Consider the following 17,426-nt stretch of genomic DNA (forward strand, 5'->3'; position numbering starts at 1 on the left):
CATGGTAATCACCACACCTATAAAGTCCTTTCTAGTTGACATAGGACCTTCTCTCTTGCCATCTCATGTGGCTTGAGGCTCTCCACAGTCCCGTAAGTACATTTCCTAGGCTGGCTTCATGGGGTTTTCAAGGGCCGGGTTCAATGAATCAGTGCAGGTGACTGTCTCTGAAGCCTAGGGACTCAGAAACTGCCCCCCACCACCACCACCACCCCCTTTACAGATGAGGAGCTGAGGCAAAGAGAAGGGATGACTTTTGCCCAAGGAAGTAGTAAGAAAGAAAGTCAGGACTCAAAGGAATTCATTCCTCTGAATCCAGAACAAAATTTCTTCCGCCGTACCAGTCTTTGCCTAAAGGAGGCTGAAAAAGATGGGGTGGGGGATTGTGTGGCCTTCTAAGGTCTATTGCAAGAGGCAGCTAGATAAGGTGAGGTCTCTGGCATAAGAGACTGCCTGCAAAAATAAATACAATTTAAACAGACCTTGTTCTCAAGTTCTAGCTGGATGCTGAAACCTAACCTTTCCCTGTTTAAAAGGGAGATTAGTAAATAGTTAGGCAGACGTTAAAGACATACTGGCATCAGCACGAGACTTTCTCCATGATGTAAGGAAGAGGCTTAAAGGGGAATTGAGAAGAGAATTCCTTTCTCATTATGATCAGCGTTGTCTATATATCACTTAAAGTTATTTCTTCTCTAGGCTCACCATTGGTGACACCATTCTGCCTCACCTTGCCACTAACACCTGAGTTAGAAATAATCCTAAAGGCTCACCTGTCTCCCAAACCAAAAAGGCCTTGCCCGTGCTGAAGACCAGGTACCAGGTGGAGGTGGAAGGGGACAGTGCCAACTAGATGGGCCCTTCCTCACTTTGTACCCCATCTGGAGATCCGTTGATCATGCCTGAGATCACCACTTCTCATCCTGCCCCGTCCTCTGGTCCCATTTGGCTGCTGGCTCTGGCACTTCACATAGAAAATTCTAGAACAAAACTGATTTCTTTTATAGGCTCTGCTGAGCAGGGGCTCTCTCCCAACTCCAAGATAAGGGTTTTCAGAAAGCCCTTCAAAAGCAGATCAGCCTCCATTTCAGGTTTGGGATTGAAGGTATCCTTTCTCTCTCTCTCTCTCTCTCTCTCTCTCTCTCTCTCTCTCTCTCTCTCTCTATTTTTTCTTTTTAACTTTTAACATAAACACGCATTTACCTTTCAAAACCCGTATTTCCACTTCTCGTTAAATGACGGTATGGCCCTGCCCTCCCGCCTCCCGGCCGGGACCAGCCGCCCCTGCCCTAGCCATGTTCGCCTTCCCACCTCCGCGTGCGCAGACATCAGAACTCAGAGCATGTCATTCCGTTTCTACAGGAATCTATTAGTGATTGCCAAGGGGAACACTTAGCATTTTAGATAAATAAGTAAATAGTAGTTAAGTGCTGTGCGCCTCAATTTCCAGCAGTTTAGTGTGTATGGCAAAAAAAAAAAAATCTTTATGACCCAAGGAGGGGAAAGGATGATAAAGAACGACAGTCTTTGGGTCTTCCGCCAGCCCACATTGCGGGGAGGGGTGGGGGGGGCCGGATGGAGGGGCCTTGGGGAGGGGCGGCATCGGAAGCGCGGCCCCTCCTCTGGCGTTCCTGTTTATGCTAGCCCACTCTCCCTTCCCCGCTGCAGCCAACCTTGTCAGGATCCCTCATTGGGAAGCTTAATCATATCAGCGAGCTTCCCGCATTGCATTTGTAATGACTTGTTTACCAGTCTGTGCCGGCTTCCTCTGCCAGACTGGGCTCTCCCTAAGGACGAGGGCCGTGTCATGTTCTTATTTGCCTCCCTTCCTGCTCCCACACACTGCCTGGCACCGAGCAGACCCCGGTAATTGCATGTCAACCTCAGGCTGTGCGCCTCTCATCTGTTTCACAAAGGTGTCTCCGTTCAGCAGCCCGGCCCGAGCTCAGGAGGAAAGGCCTTACACCACCTCCCACTTCTTCCCTCTCCGGGGCCATGAGGGCGCTCAACTGCTCATAGACACAGGCGGAATCTCATTAAACCATGAGTCAGAGATGGCTTGGACTTCTGTGGTGCTTACCTGCCCGGCCCCCTCTTCCTCCGGGAAACCATCCCTCCTTTACCCTGAATGGCTGTAGTGGAGGTGACCCCAGCCCACCCCTCCATACAAGGCACACGACCCAGACCCAGACACTCAAGTCCCTGGTGACGGATTCAGGGGAGACGCGTGGCCAGAACCAGGCCACTGAGATCTCCTCTGGGGACCTGGGCTATGAACAGAAGCGAAGCCGACGTGAGTGCAGACAGGCTCGGGGGGTCCCACAGGAGCCAGTGACGATGACGGAGAATGAGGAGGAGCCAACAGATTGAGAGAAACTGAGTCCCAGGGACATCGCTGCCGCCTCTGGGCCCTGCCCGGCCTGAAGCCACGGTCCCTGCTACATGAGACAATGAATTTTTTGTTTGTTTGGCCAATTTGAACCGAGCCTCTTTTCCTCATAGCCCAAGAGATGCAGGGTTTACATTGCTACCTCCGGTAGCAACATTTCAGAGGAAGAGAACCAGGGTGTCTGTCTGGGCATCAGAAAAGCTTGCACACAGAAACATTACGATTGGATCGGCAGCCGCAGCCCGGGGAGCCTTCTTGTTTTATCCCGGGAGTCTGGGCTGTGGCCCCAGATCCCACACTACAGCAGAAAGTGCTGAGAAAGTCATCACTCTGGCATCTGTTGATAATGAGGAATGAACACAGGCTCAGCCTTTGACTAAAGCCACACATGTCACTGTTTGCTCCCCCGAGCTCCCCGGTGACCTGAGTTTTCTGGGAGTTAGCTGAGTAACACTTGGGGCTCAGAAGCCTGCAAATCAATTAATCTCTTCTGCAAGTTACTAACCGGGCCTAATGAATTGGCTAGGCACAGAGGAAGCCCTGAGTGGCTCGGTGTCCTCGGCAGTGACGGGGCTCTCGGGAGCAGACTGAGACATCGTGCCTTGGCTGAGGAACAAATCTATTAATATTTGGAGAGAACATCAAATGTACCCAGTGGATTCAAAGTTTGGTCAAGAGAAACTCACTTCTCTGTGATTAAAAAATAAAAAAGTTTTATAACCCCTCCATGTTTTTTTTCTGCTGGATAACGCCAGCCTTTCACACAGTCTGGCCGGGCTGTGGACCTCCCTGTGGGATGCAAGGTCAGGTGGAAAGGCCCTCTCGTCCAAGGCCATTAAAAGGAGCACCTTTTACCCCTCTTAGTGGTTTTTTAGAAAGTGTGATAAAATCAAGGAAAGAAGAGGTACTGGAATATGCTACTGATGGGAATGAAAATTGGGAAGCAATTTGGAAATATCTACTTAAAACTGTACAAACATGACACTCAGAGACCCAGCAATTCTTCTTCTCGGGTCTGCTCTAGAGAAACCCTCTGCTCAGGCCAAGGAGTTTCAAACAGCACGTCCAAGGAGCATGATGCAATAACGAGACACTGGGGATGACCAAGTTACCCACTGTTAGGAGAATGGCTGCATAAATTAGGGTACTCTGTCCAAGACTCTGTGCCCATTTACAAGGTTGAGATAGGTTTATAGGTATTAACAGCGTGCAAAACTATGAAATGTTGAATTTTTTTAAAAAAAGTTATACAATGAAATGTGCAGTGTGGTACCACTCCTGTGAGAGAGAGAGAGAGAGAGAGAGAGAGAGAGAGAGAGAGAGAGAGAGAGAGAGGAGAGATATCTTGCAGATGTACTCCAAACTCCAAACCATAGTTTTATTTGGGGGGAGGGGGGTGGCGGGTAGAGACTGTGAGTGAAGGGGTGGTTGGCAGCAGGGGTGTCAAAGCAAACATTAGCCTCATCTTCTACCTATTTTACTATGTGAAAAGCAGTATCAATCATTCATGATTACATGTGTAATTAAAAACTTATAATTAACTTTCTTATTCCTGTAGGTGGAGTATCACTTTTTCCAAGTTCTTTTTAAACACAATCACGCCTGCCCTGTCTCAGGCGTCTCCTCGTCCGTCAGCCTCCCGGCATCCACTCCATCCGCCCCAATCCTCACCCCTATCTGCGCCCAGAGGAATCTTTTTAAAACCTACATTGGATGGACTCTCCTATGCTCCTCCCTGCCCCCAGATCCTTCAGTGGCTCCCCATTGTTCTCAGGAGAAGATGAGGCCCCTCTGCAAAATCCTGATGTGCCAATCCCCTCCCCCTGCCTCTTCCCACACTGCTTTGGGCACAGCGGGCATTTCTCACCGCCCTATCTGCCCACAGCACCTACCGCGGGCTCAGGTCGACATCTTACCCACAATAAGGCAGAGAAGGTGGAGTCTTCCAGTGTGTGTGTGTGTGGGGGGCGGTTCTTGGCAGAAGTCACCCCATGGCCTCTGCAGCCAGCTCTCTTGAATGGAGAGTTTGTATCTATACAGGTCAAGGCTTTACCAAAGGTGAGGAAATACTATTGGGTTGTCAGAAAAGTCATGACATATTTTTTTCTGTTTTTCGTTGCAAAAAATGCATCATGACTTTTCCAACAACCCAATAAATGAGCCACTACCAGCCAACCGGGATCATAGGAACAGAGAAAAGGAGGAGATGGCAGCACAACCAGAGTCCCAGGGAGGGGCTCAGACCCGGGAGGGGGGGGAGGGGAGGACCTGATGTCAAGCTTAGAGTTAAATAAGACGGAATAACACAGTGAGAAACCTATTCTCTTGTAATTCCTCTAATTAAGGAAAGAAGAAAGTCTCAACCCGGTGCTAAGGCATCTCGAGGAAGCCTCCCTAACACTTCCAAACATCTCCTTTCAGCAAAGGGAGTAGACCTAAGGCCTCGCAGCCTTCTGCCCACCACACATCCTAGCTAGAATTCATTTACTAAAAACACCGTTCATACTGTTTTTACTCTGTAATGTTCTCTCAGTGGCAGGTGGTGACACTGGCTTTCCGTTTTCAGTGACGATAAACAGTTTCTCTTGAAGATAAATGTATTTATGTTTTATGTAAAAATAAAACATACATAAAATCAATGTATTTGCTTGTTTTGTAAATGAGCCTAAAGGGTGAACAAGCATATAATCACATGGGGAGCACGCAGATGCAACATTTCTGAAGACAGTCAATGAATTATTTGCACTTAGAAAACATGGCTGACCACCAGATATGCCATCTCAGTGGCCCTGGGCAAATCATTGAACCCCTCTCTGTGTCTCAGTTCCCTCTTCCACATAATGAGAATGAGAGTCCCTCGTCAAAAGTTTGTTGGGGGGATGCGCCTCCGAAGTGGAAAGTGCCTCCTGAGTTTAGTTACTGAGAGAATGTTCTAAAATCTCACTTTGAAATGTAGCCTTGAACTTCACCGTGTTTACGGCTATAAGCCATGCCAGCTGCAGGAAATTGCAAAACCATAAACTCAGTGCAGTTCTTATCACTTAATACAACATCGCCCTTAATCAATGTGACTTCAGATGTGTCATCCGGGCACAGGGCCACACTTGCTCCTCTCCAGGGCTCCCGTTTTAGTCTGTGTGCCCGCAGAAGCAAAGCACGGCCTTTGCTTCCTGTGTGCCCAGCAAAAAGCCCCCCTAATTAACCTCAACTACAGCAACGCTCTCCATTCAGTTCCACAAAATGCATTTCTAAGGAAATGTATAAGAGCATTCTTTTTACAGCGGAATGTTTGAATGTGTCCCAGCTTTGGAGTAAACAGAACAGGTCTCAGTTAATGGAGCAAGTCCTCTTAACACAAAGAGTTTCAATAATCAAAAAAAAAAAAAGGAAGCTGATATGTCATCGGCTAGAGAGAAAGAGATGTGTGTATAAACACAGAAAAACAGAGCAAACCTAATTATGAGATTCTTTTTTGCAGCCCAGGGTCAATAACGGTGACATTAGGAGACTGGGAATAGGGCTGCGTGCAGATGGGTTTTAAGCTCCCAGAGACTAGAAAGTCCCACTTGAAATGCAAACAGGTTTCAAGGATGTTGTGTTCATCCCCACTGCACCCTACATTCTGAGAAGAAAAGTATTCATTTCAGAGCAGTGACCTCATTGGGAGCAGTGCATCAGGAATTGTGTAACCACAACAAAGGAGACCGGTAAGGCTTCTGCTCGGTGGTGTCACCCACTTTGTATGGATGCGTGGGTTTTTCAATTGCTTTCTCTAATGGAAAAATAACACTTGAATGTGAACATGTGTGCTCGCGCGCACACACACATGCACGTACCTGCAAAGCTTCTCTTCTTAAGTGGGACCCTAACTTGGGAAGTAAATGTTACAGAGACCATTTTCATGACAAGACTTGGTGGTGAACTTCCCCTCAAGCTAGAAGAGGTGGTCTTTCGCACACCTACACCAGCGGGCATGGAGTAATGGCCAAGCGGAGACGGCCCCCCAATTCCTAAGCTGGCACCGGAAAGACAGGTGTTCTGGTGAGATGAGAAACCACCCCAGCAGGGCCCCATTACACATTTAACCTAAAACCTGACTTTTGAAATGTGCTGTCCCCCAGAAGACACACCTCCAATACCTTAGTTAATCCTCACCACAACAAACAATCCATTAAAATGTCAAAACAGTTTTAGAGGCTTAATGCTAAAACCAAATGGCATATACTGACCAGCAAAGCGGGGACACTTGAGAATTTCTCACTCCCTTCCTCAGTGGGAGGTTTTGCTGTTAATCTTCAAAGCAGCCTAATGAACGGTCTTTTTTTTCCTTATAGCAGTGGTGCCAAACATATTGTGAGAATTTCTGCTCAGAGTTATAGACACCGATTATACCCTTATGATTGGGTTTGTAGATTTTCAAAGATAATTTTGACTACAGGTGGTTTTGACTAAAGGACTGGCTTTGGAAACGAATCTGCCACTTAAGATTTGGTCCCACTGTGGTGTAAGAGAGGATGTCAGGTTAAAGGACATCAAAGTGAACATCTTCAGGTTCAAAGTCACCATCTTCATCTATCTTTACAGAGCTTTCATCTGTAAAACTGAGGTGAGATTAGATAGATACCCTTAAGGTTGAAAATGGCAATTCCACAAAATTGAATGGACTCTTCTGTTACTGAGACGAAACCTCCACGCTGCACACCCCTTTCTCTGTTCTCAAATAGCAAAAGATTTGGGGGCCGGTTTGATAGTCCTTTCCAATGAGCCTGACCTTCAATGAAGCTCAAGAGAAGAGACTTACTTCTGCCTGTTCAGTTGTTCACTCAAAAAACACTTACTGAGGAGCTGCCACCATGCCAGGCACTGGTACAGAGGCGGAGATGACCTGTTGGCTTGGCAAACAGGGTCCTTATTAATTGAAATCTTTGCGACTGGAGAAAGGCCACCTAGAATGAATTCATTCACAGTGGGGACCAAAATTTCACAGTAAATAGTGAAGAACTGAGGATTTTGAGAATTTATCTTGAAAAACAATGAAACCAAAAGCTATCCTCAGTTTTCTCTTGTTCACTTGTCACTTAGTCTGATTCTGCCAATGGACATGAATCAGCCCAATGGTCACTTCCATCAACTTCATGAAATTTTATGTCTTGTGCATGACTTGTGGTTTCACCTGGCAATCAGTGTATATATTGTGAAAATTACCCTGAAGGGCACGAATGGATGCTAATGGTAAGGATTTTGAAAGGGAGAGAGGGAAAGAGGGACAGAGGGAGAGCGAGATAGACAGACAGACTAAATTCCTCAATAGTTTATAGGGAAGGTCCTTATCCCATGGCAATCATTATCTCTCCAGCCAGTCTCTGACTGGGATGTCCCATGAAGAATGTTTGCATTGTAAGGTCTTCCCTCAAGTAGATGTTTGCTGTCCTTGGCATATTCACTGCCTGGATCTAAGAACCTTCTTTTACCAATCCCTCCAATGAGGCCGCTTGAACTTCTGAGATTAAACCCACCTGATGCCATACCTCAGCCCTGATCCTGAAGGGAACGTGGGTGAGGAAGGGTATTCTCTGAACTATTGACACCCCTGCGCATCCAGAGTCACTTTTATCCTGGGGTGTCCAGTAAGCCAACTCTATTGGACATCTGAAAAGAAGATTCCCCCCTTCTCCCAGCCCCTTGCCGGAAACTTATCTAGGATGGATCACTGAATCTAGGTTTAAAAAAACAGACTCATTTCTCAGGAGAGTCTCAAAACTTCCAATCACTATAAAAACCTGATAATTTAGGTCTTTATTCTTCATAACTCCTCTGGCCTTCTGCTCGCAGAGGACGTCACCGCCAAGCCATCTGTTAATTCAAATGATTAGAACCAAGCTATCAGAATAGTTTAAAAGAGAGGGAAATTAAGCATCCTTTTAAAAAATGTTTTTCAGTAACATCCTCTCTTTCTCTCATCTTCATAAATTATTGACAGGAAGATTCTCCAAAAATAAAGAAGACAATCACTTCCAACATCTTATTTCAGCCCCGGGACACAAGTATTCCTGACTATTTATTTTTAATTGTTTTACTGATTCTAGCTGGCCTATAAGGATCAGGGCAAAATATTTTCCCTACTTTTTAATTGGAAAATCCACTCCCCTCCGATGGTCATTATCAATTTTTGTTGGATTTCATCAAGTTCTCCCAAATTATAGCCCCTCAGGTCACCCAAAACAGATCACCCTATCATTATCATGCCAGAGAAAACATGTCCGGCACCCCAAAAATATACACATGTGCATTTACTCACAAGCACACACACACACACACACACACGGAGGTCAGCTCCCTCACTGAGAAGCCAGCTCTGATCTCTCCACCCAGGACCTACCAGGTCAAAGGAGAAAAGAAAGTTGTTTGTAAATGGTGGATGACCAAGGTCCATCTTTCAGTCCCTTTGAAGTTACAGCACTTTGTCTTCAAACACCCAACACTCTCGGAGTGCCTGTCACTCCGCTGTGAAATATTGGTATTGGCAAGTGGTGGCACTAAAATCCCCAAACCCCTTTGATTTCCAGGCGGTATTGATTGTAATGCACTCTCCCACCCTCCCATGCGACGGTATCCATCACAATCTGTCCACCCCGGCTCGCTGGTTTACCAAGCGGCCATCGTGTTCCCCTGACACTTCAATGAGGCGCAGGGCATGATTAATATTTCCTGGGCCAGTGCTCAGACCACACCCCGCAGTCTCGCAGCTGCCCTTCGGGACGTCCTCCGTGTTCCTCCCTAATTGCAGGGGAGGGGGCCCTTTGAAAACGGGCACTGGTGACCCAGGCCTCTGCCTCAACTGGCTGCTCAAACAATAAACATGAAAGTGTAGACATATGTCACCATGCGAGGCTGCTACTGTGACATTGTCACCTACACTGGGGGGCCTACGTTCCCAGGGAGAATTGGAACTATGGACGGCCTCTTATGTCTCCGCTCCACACTCAGATTTTGTTTCGGCTTTTTTTTTTTTTTTCTGTTCAGCTCCAGTTTTATCCACCATTCATTGGCACCCCTAGTTTGGGGTGCCACTTAGGATTTCGGTAGGAGTGCCGAAGTTGAGAAAGGAAGCACACAGAAGTGAGATTTCTCCCAACATGGAGGGAGTCTGAAGATCTCCACTGTTAGTCCACGTGGCAGGGAGCACAACGCTCCCTGAGGCAGAGAGAAGGTTTTAAAGGGGAGAAGGGGTGAAAAGGACAATGAAATGCAAATGGTCTCTCTGACCCCACTGGACCCCCCAGGGTCACCATGAGCACACCTGGCACAGGTGCAGATCAGAAAGAAACACCCACTTCTCTTGGAGGGTATGTGGAAAAGCGCCCCCTGTGGGGTGAGCAGGGAGGAGCCGGGGCTTCTTGCTTTGGGCTGACACAGCCCCATAGCCAAAGCGCAAGACCACACAAACCGGGTGGCAGCTGGCTATTGGCCCCTATGGCACAATCCACACAGCCACACACAGAGGCCCTGCCCCCCCCACTGTCCGGCCTGCCACTGGCCTTCCTCCTAAGGAGAAACTCGTGAGTCCCACAGCCCAACACACCCATCTGAGGATTGAGGCTACCTGTAACCACTTGGACAACACTTCCCTAAAGCGTGCAGCATGTCCTGCTGGTGGCGATTCTGTTTTAATGGTTATATGTTGATTTAGGTTTCAAATAGAGCTCTCTTACTGAGCCTGTCTGCACACAGTAGGAGCACAGACTGTGTGCGCCGTGTACACTGAAGGTCCACGTGTGCCGCTGCCTTTTCTACTTAGAAACATATTTTAAGATCACTTCTGTTGGTTTGGAGATAGGAGAAAATTTGTGAAAGTGGTGTAGAGGTTGGACAGTGGCCCCCAAAAAAGATATGTCCAAGTCCTAACCTACAGAACCCAAGACTGCGACCTTACTTAGAAAAAGGGTCTTTGCAGAGGTAGTTAAATTTTAAAAATCTCAAGATAAGATGATCCTGGATTTAGGGTGGGCTCTGAATCCCATGGTGAGTGTCCTTATAAAAGAAGGATAGAGGGAGATTTGATCCACAGAAGCATAGGGAAGAAGGCCACGTGAAGATGGAAGCAGAGGTTGGGGTGATGCGGCCACAAGCCAAGGAAGCCTAGGGCCACCAGCAGCTGGAAGAGGCAGGAAGGACCCTCCCCTGGAGCTTTTGGGGGAAGTAGGAGACTCCTGACCCCCAGAACTATAAGAAAATTGCGTTTTGTTGTATTAAGCCACCAAGTTTCTGGCAATTTCTTCAGCAGCCCTAGGAAACCAGTACATGTGGTACCCAATGGAAAGTGGCTTCAATGGCTTCCGTCTCCCACGCGGCCCAGCGCACACCAGCCCACCTGGACTCAGTGTGCCCTCCCCAGGTTCCCCGTTCTCGCCCCTGAGCCGTTAGTCAGCACTCCCCAGTTCTAGTCTCTCTACATCCGAATTTCCAGAAGAAACCCTGTATCTCCCAAGAAAACTCCCTTTTGGGGTTCTTCCCTTAACACTGACCTTGTCCTCCACTAAACAAGGGAGAGACCCTTGTTACCACATGTCCCATGGTCAGTAGTCACTCGCCATATGCCAATTTGTATGCATGCTTGCTTGTTACGCTCAGTGGATGATAACAGCCAACACCTGTCTGCGTTGGAATCTGCAGAGCCCTTGCCACATACGATAGCTCACTTGATCCTCACGCAGAGGCGTTGGGTGGGTAAGACCTACATAAACATCCTAGCTGTGCAGACAGACAGTTCCAAGAAGGGAGCTAACGGACCCACCGATGTCATTCCCAATGTGATGCAAGCCCAGGGAGTCTGTCTTCACCCTGTACCACATTTATCGACAGCAGGGCTTTCCTGTCTCGCCCCTTCAGTGCATAGCATGGAGCTCAGGGATGTAAACATGGAGGCTGAGGTGCGTTTCCAGGGGCAGCTTGACTCAACTCTTTCAGGTGCTGGGGAGAGAGCTGGTGGGAAAGCTCTGACATCTGGGACAACTGGCAGAGTTCCGGGGGTTTCTGTTGGGTTATGTTGGAAGGGGTGCTATCACCCAAGCACACCCCAGTGGGCAAGTCCATTGGCCGTATCTATTTGAGAAGGAGGAAAGTGATGGGGCTGCCGACGAGGGCCACAGAAAATGAAGAAAGGGCAACGCCGGGTTCCTTGGTCACCTTTGTGCTTTATCCACCCCCCCCCCACCTTATTCTAGCCTCTCCCACGTGATCTTAACCCTCCATGTTCCCCAGAGACAATGCTTTCCTTCCGTAATTCGTCATCCAGTTGAGCAAACACCTATCTTGATCTGAATTCTCACCAAGAAACAAGACTAGTCCTGTCCTTGCCCCACGGGAAAGGGCTTTGGGGGTTGGGGGTTGGAAGTGGAAGGGGAGCATGAAAGCGCCATCTGCCTGTAGGGGGCACTGGAGCTACACAAAGACAGAGAAGGAGTTGTCGAGCCAACTGTCCCCAGGGACCAAAACCTCAAACATCAGACAGAGCCCAGGGTCAGCCCTTGAGCCAAACAGACAACAATTAGCCACAAAAGGATGGTAATTCAGTCACTGCTGGCCAGATGGGACCCTGCAGCTTTTTCACAGATGGTCTTCATTTTCCCCAGTCAACACCCTGCAAGCAAGGCTAAGATTGGGCTCATTACTGCTGGAGACAGGGGAGAAAGGGAGGGAAATTGAGGTCCAGAGAAGTTAAGCAATTTGTGCTGGCTGCCCAGTGATTAGAACTGAAAATAGCGCTTGTTCCAGGAAGCAGCCTCCATTACTCCATCCTTTCTGTATTTCCGAGCATGATGAAGAGAGCGCCTCTTACCGCTTCACATGTAAGCAATGTTCCCTGCAGCTCCCACACATAATAACTACTTATATCTCTATTTCGCGTGGACTCTCAAGCCCGTCCACTGACCTATTTTAGCCTGGTGATGGCCCTGTGGAGAGAATCAAATGAATTTCCTTTTCAAAGATGGGGGAGAGGAGGCACCACGAGTTCGGGTTCCTGGGAATCTGTACCTAACACACACGGCCGGTACGCAAGGATGTTTGTTGACTTCTCGATACTGGATTCTCAATCAATCTCACTGGGTATTTTACCCAGTACCTTGTCCACTAGTTTAGGGTCCTGTTGACTGCCCCACAGATGTCACGCTTTTGTCATCATCCCACAGGCATCTGTCCCCCCTGCCGGACTTTGGGTTCCTGAGGGTAAAGATGGCTGTCTCCTGCTCACCCTGCAGCCTGGTACCTTTTCACACTCAGTTTGGATTCTCCTCCAAGGAAAGCGTTACCTGCCATTTCTGAAGAAGACTGCCCAAGGGTCCTGTGAGGGTCCAGCCCCTCAAGTGAGGGAGGGTGACCATCTTTTCTCAGCACCCGGAGTGGCTTGCGCAGTCTACCAGCTTTCAGCTGAACACGACTCTGCAAGAAAGTCCCTCTGTACCTGTGGGGCAGAAGAAGGACATGGGTAGTGACCAGTCTGGAGAGCATGTTCCCAGAAGCTGATACGCACAGAATTCCCAAAAGATGATGCTCAGACAATGAAGCTCAAGACCGTGTATGTGTGTGTGTGTGTGTGTGTGTGTGTGTGTGTGTGTGTGTGTGTNTGTGTGTGTGTGTGTGTGTGTGTGTGTGTGTGTGTGTGTGTGTGTGTTGTGGGGGGAGGTGGGCTGGGAGAACACAGGCTCTAAGTAGTTGTCAGCTCTTAGAAACTCCTAATCTCTTCTATCCTTGTTTTCATTCCATAACATAGGGATAATATAGGTAGGGACTAAATAAGAGAGTGCTTATGAAACACTTCCCATAATGCTTAGCACATAGCACGTGCTCACTAAAGGTTAGTTGCTGTAACTAAATACTGAACCCTATGATCTTAACCACTTACTAAACAGGCTATCCGATAGAACATTCTGCGATGACAGAAATGTTCTATAATCCACATTGACCAAGGTAGTAGCCACTAACCACTAAACTATTGAGCTTTTGAAATGTAGTTAGTATGCCTGAGGAACTGAGTTTTACATTTTATTTCATTTTAATGGGCTCAAATAGCCACACGCGGCCAGTGGCTAGTGCACAGGACAGTACAGGTGTAAAGGGTCTTCTTTGAAAGCATGGGCATCACAGACTTTCAATCAAGAGAAGCCTTTCCAGATTATCTGGTCGAATCTCCAAAATAAATTATTCACATCCCAGTGGTAGAAAAAGAAAATCACATCAACGGTAGAAAAAGAAAATTCTAGAGCTCCTACTTATAGTTATTTTCATCTAGACTCTTATGTCTAGAGTTGCATGTCCTTTATAATGTACATGATACATTGTAAATAAACAATTACGCATTTGTTAGGGTGCAGGCTCAAAATTATTTACTAATAGGAATGTGCAACTAACAACAGACCAGCAAGCTAGTCTAGCGCCCCCATGTTGCAGGTGGCAGAACTGAGGCCCTGAGCAGCTGCATTGTACCCGGAGACACACACAGCCCACGTGGTCCAGTGGGAGCTAGACTCTGACCCAGTGCTCTGCACCATTTTGTAGAGGTCACCATCAGTGGTCAGCTCTCTGAAAGGATCTTTGCCCTGCTTCTAGCTGCCTGGTCAAGCCACAAAGACTCCCTTCACTTTATAAACCTCAGTTCACAAGAATTCTATTCCCACAACGCTCTTCAGAACCACCTGGCTCGGGAGGGAGGTGAGGCACCCATCTTGGCCATTTTCCTTTCTCATTTGTCAGCCTCCGCCGACATCCAGCCGCAGTCCCATGATCCCCAGGGCTGCTCGCAGAATTTTAATTAAGGTCTGCAACATGAATGCAGTATCCTCTTGAGCGCTGATTTTTACGGCACCGACAATGAGAAAGTGACTTTTTGTTCATCTTTTCTGCTGTCTGTGTTTGGGAGAGGCTCCGTGTTCACGGCAATGGTGCCTCCCTGGGCTTGGGCAGGAGCTGTCACTTCCCAGGGGTGCCTGCCTTGTTCTGTGAAGCAGTCCATCACTGCTTGTCAAGACCACAGGTTCCTGAAAGAGTTATCTGAGCTGGGGTGGAAAGTAACAGGGCTGCTGTTTTGATCATCACAAGCCCCTGAACCAGTCAGGGCTCCTGCTGGACGGGGGTGGAGAGTGATTTCAAACTGTCGAAACAAAGGGAGGAAGGAAGGTGGGGGTCACAGGGAGGATGCTTCTGTGTGCTGCGGGTCACCTTTGCCCCCAAGTCCGTGGGTGACTGCCACACATTTGCAGGTGTTAAGAATGGCACAGCTTGAACTGCAGGGAGGTTTTGCTTTTGGAAACTGTCCAAGCAAGGCACTCCACTCAATGAAAATAACTAGGAGCCTGCTGGGAGAGTCCTGGCCCCTGAATTCAGATCTCATTAAGGTGGAATTTCGACCCTTTGGCCCTTGAGGGTAGCCTAAGTGGATCTTGGCATTGTCTTCAAAGCAATATTTTGTTTATTCATGGGCAGGGTCTGTCTCTTTCTCTCCCAGAACATTCCACGTGCAGCCCCTCAAGGAGCAGGATCACCCTAGGGGTGAACAGCCAGGGTGAGGCAGGGGCTGCAGGCTCACCATCACCAGTCACATAAGGCCTCCTGTGGGTTAGCAGACCCCGTGACTTCCTCTCACCTTCACCAGGCTGCACATCCTCACCCGCTACTGGAGGGTTGGCTACCCATGATCCACACTTACCCCCTCTCTAGAGGATTGCCCTTGGCAGATGGACGCCATCTTGCCTGGAGAGACCTGGGGGAGTTTGCGCGCGCGTGTGCGCACACACACACACACACACACACACACACACACACACACACACACCAGGAAAGACCATTAGCCATTGACTGTCATGGGATATGACAGCCCAGTCCCTTTGCTTCTAAGCAGGACAGTCTCTGGTACATTTCACAACCCAGAGCTCCCCATGGGATCAGGCAGGACTGGACACCCAACACCAAATCTTTGCTTAGCTTTTACCTTGCCCCGGTCTGCTTCCCTCACTCGTTTACAAGCTTCCTGAGATCGGTCCCTCTGTAAGTCACTTGTCCAAGAATCACCACCTCAGGGTTTACTTCCGGGAAACCTCAGACGCATGATTCGAGTGTCACCCTCCTTCCCTTTGCCTGACTCCCATTCACCTACTTCCCCCAGAGACACTCACTCTGGCACGGCTGACAAACACCCTTCAGTACGCACACACCCTGAAACATACGCAGTGCTGCTTCTGTGCAGGAGATTGAACCACGGAGCCATTCTTTTCCTACTTTACTTTTGCTCAAGGCCATGTTTATGAGATCAATCTAGATTTCCATATTTATGTCTAATTTGTTGCTTTTCGCTGGCCAGCACAGTGGTTTTTGTTTTGTTTGTGTGTTTGTTTGTTTGTTTTTATAAGCTTCCATTTAAGGTCCAGATTTTAAATCGAACTCCTAGGCTTGGCATACCCTCTGCTCTCTTGGTCTTCCTTTAAGAGTCTAGATTATTCACACTGATATAGCATCAACATGACATCTTTCTTTATAGATCTCATGGAAATCCCATCAGAAAAAAGTCTTCTTACCCCACATGGCTCCAGCCGGGACAATGACAGCTGGTTGGCCAAGGTCAAGAGCTCAGGAGACACTAGTGTTGGCTGGAGTGCAGTAGGAAGCTCACAAAACAGGGGAGGTTTTTGTCACGTATTTTGACGCTGCCTGAAAACCATTGACCACCCTGCCCCCTCCAACCCCACCCTGCTCCCCTCTCCAAGGAGAGAGTCTTATAGGTTTACATGCCTACCTCACACATGCTCATGCCGGGCAAAGGACATGTGGTCTGTCAGATTATTCCTCTCATTTTCCTCCCTTGATCCCACAGGAGGAAATAATAAAGCAAAGAGAAGTGGAGTGGAGGTATGGCGGACGCTTTGTGTCCCACTATGCAGAACCTGGGGCCATGGTCAAAGCTTCTGGTGTCATGGCAAATGTGACAAAGCGTCTCAACCATGGGCAGTGGTGGCCATCACATCTCTAGGGCTGCGTTTCTAACTCACTTCAGAGATTGAGCTCTCCCTAGGACAGTGCAGTCTCATTGAACAAGTGAATTGTGTCATGGCTAAAGTGAGTAGACACACACCTCGGACAGATACACACCCGCTCCATAAGAAAAGAACACCATCAATGAAGAGAATTACATTCTCAGTGCCCAGGTTTTCTTTCTTTTGTTCCCCCCTTTAATCAATGATTAATGTGTATTTTAGGCTTTACAGAGCACCCTTCTCCCACATAACCTCCCAGCTCCTCCTCGCTCATTCGGATTCGCTTGGGACTTCACAGTTCATTGTTCCGTTTGTCAGAAGCTTCCTAGAACAAATCTCTGGGAGTTTTATGCTTCATATGGCACTGTACACAGTTACAAATTAATCAATAGAATCCAATTCCATGGTCCAGTGCTTGCGGGAGGCATGGCAGAGACGTATTCTGCGAGCTCTCTGAATCTCTAGGCCTCTATTTAATGTCAGGGCAATTAGGCATCCAAGTATGAATTTCTGCACTTTTCCCATTTCCACCCTGAAAATGGATCCTGAATTTTCTCATCCTCTCCTTTGACTCATGTACTTTCATTAATGAAAACAGCCATTTTCATTACAGTGTGGTATTTGGAGTTAAAAACAAACAAGGAGACAAATGAAATGGAATGGAGGGACCTAAAAAACACTCCAAATACAAGTGGGAAGTTAAAAATACAGCAAATAAGTGAGAAAAAAAAAGTGATTAATCCAGGAGTCTGCATGTTTTTTGTATAAAGTTCCAGATAATAAATATTGGGTTGTCTGAAAAGTCATGATGTGTTTTTTCTATGTTTTTCATTGCAAAAATGCATCATGACTTTTACGACAATCCAATATTTTCGACTTTGCAGGCCACATACAATCTCTGCCACATATTCCTCGTGTGTGTGTGTGTGTGTGTGTGTGTGTGTGTATCCTTTTAAAAATGTAAAAGCCATGTCTAGCTCATGAGGGCATTCAAACACAGGTCAAAAGCCAAA

At 47.7% G+C, this 17,426-nt stretch overlaps 1 protein-coding gene across 2 annotated transcripts in view; it reads right to left on the reverse strand.

The window, feature by feature from the left end:
- The window catches only part of ZNF831 (zinc finger protein 831), a 97,368-nt gene that overhangs the window by 33,430 nt on the left and 46,512 nt on the right, over positions 1-17,426 (reverse strand). For both annotated transcript variants that reach the window (XM_019637118.1, XM_019637119.1), the window contains exon 4: positions 12,700-12,851. In XM_019637118.1, coding sequence (XP_019492663.1) covers positions 12,700-12,851 — 152 coding nt within the window. The remainder of the gene's footprint in view (positions 1-12,699; positions 12,852-17,426) is intronic.

This window comes from Hipposideros armiger, unplaced genomic scaffold, assembly GCF_001890085.2.
Source record: "Hipposideros armiger isolate ML-2016 unplaced genomic scaffold, ASM189008v1 scaffold_32, whole genome shotgun sequence".
In the NCBI taxonomy this organism is placed as follows: domain Eukaryota; kingdom Metazoa; phylum Chordata; class Mammalia; order Chiroptera; family Hipposideridae; genus Hipposideros; species Hipposideros armiger.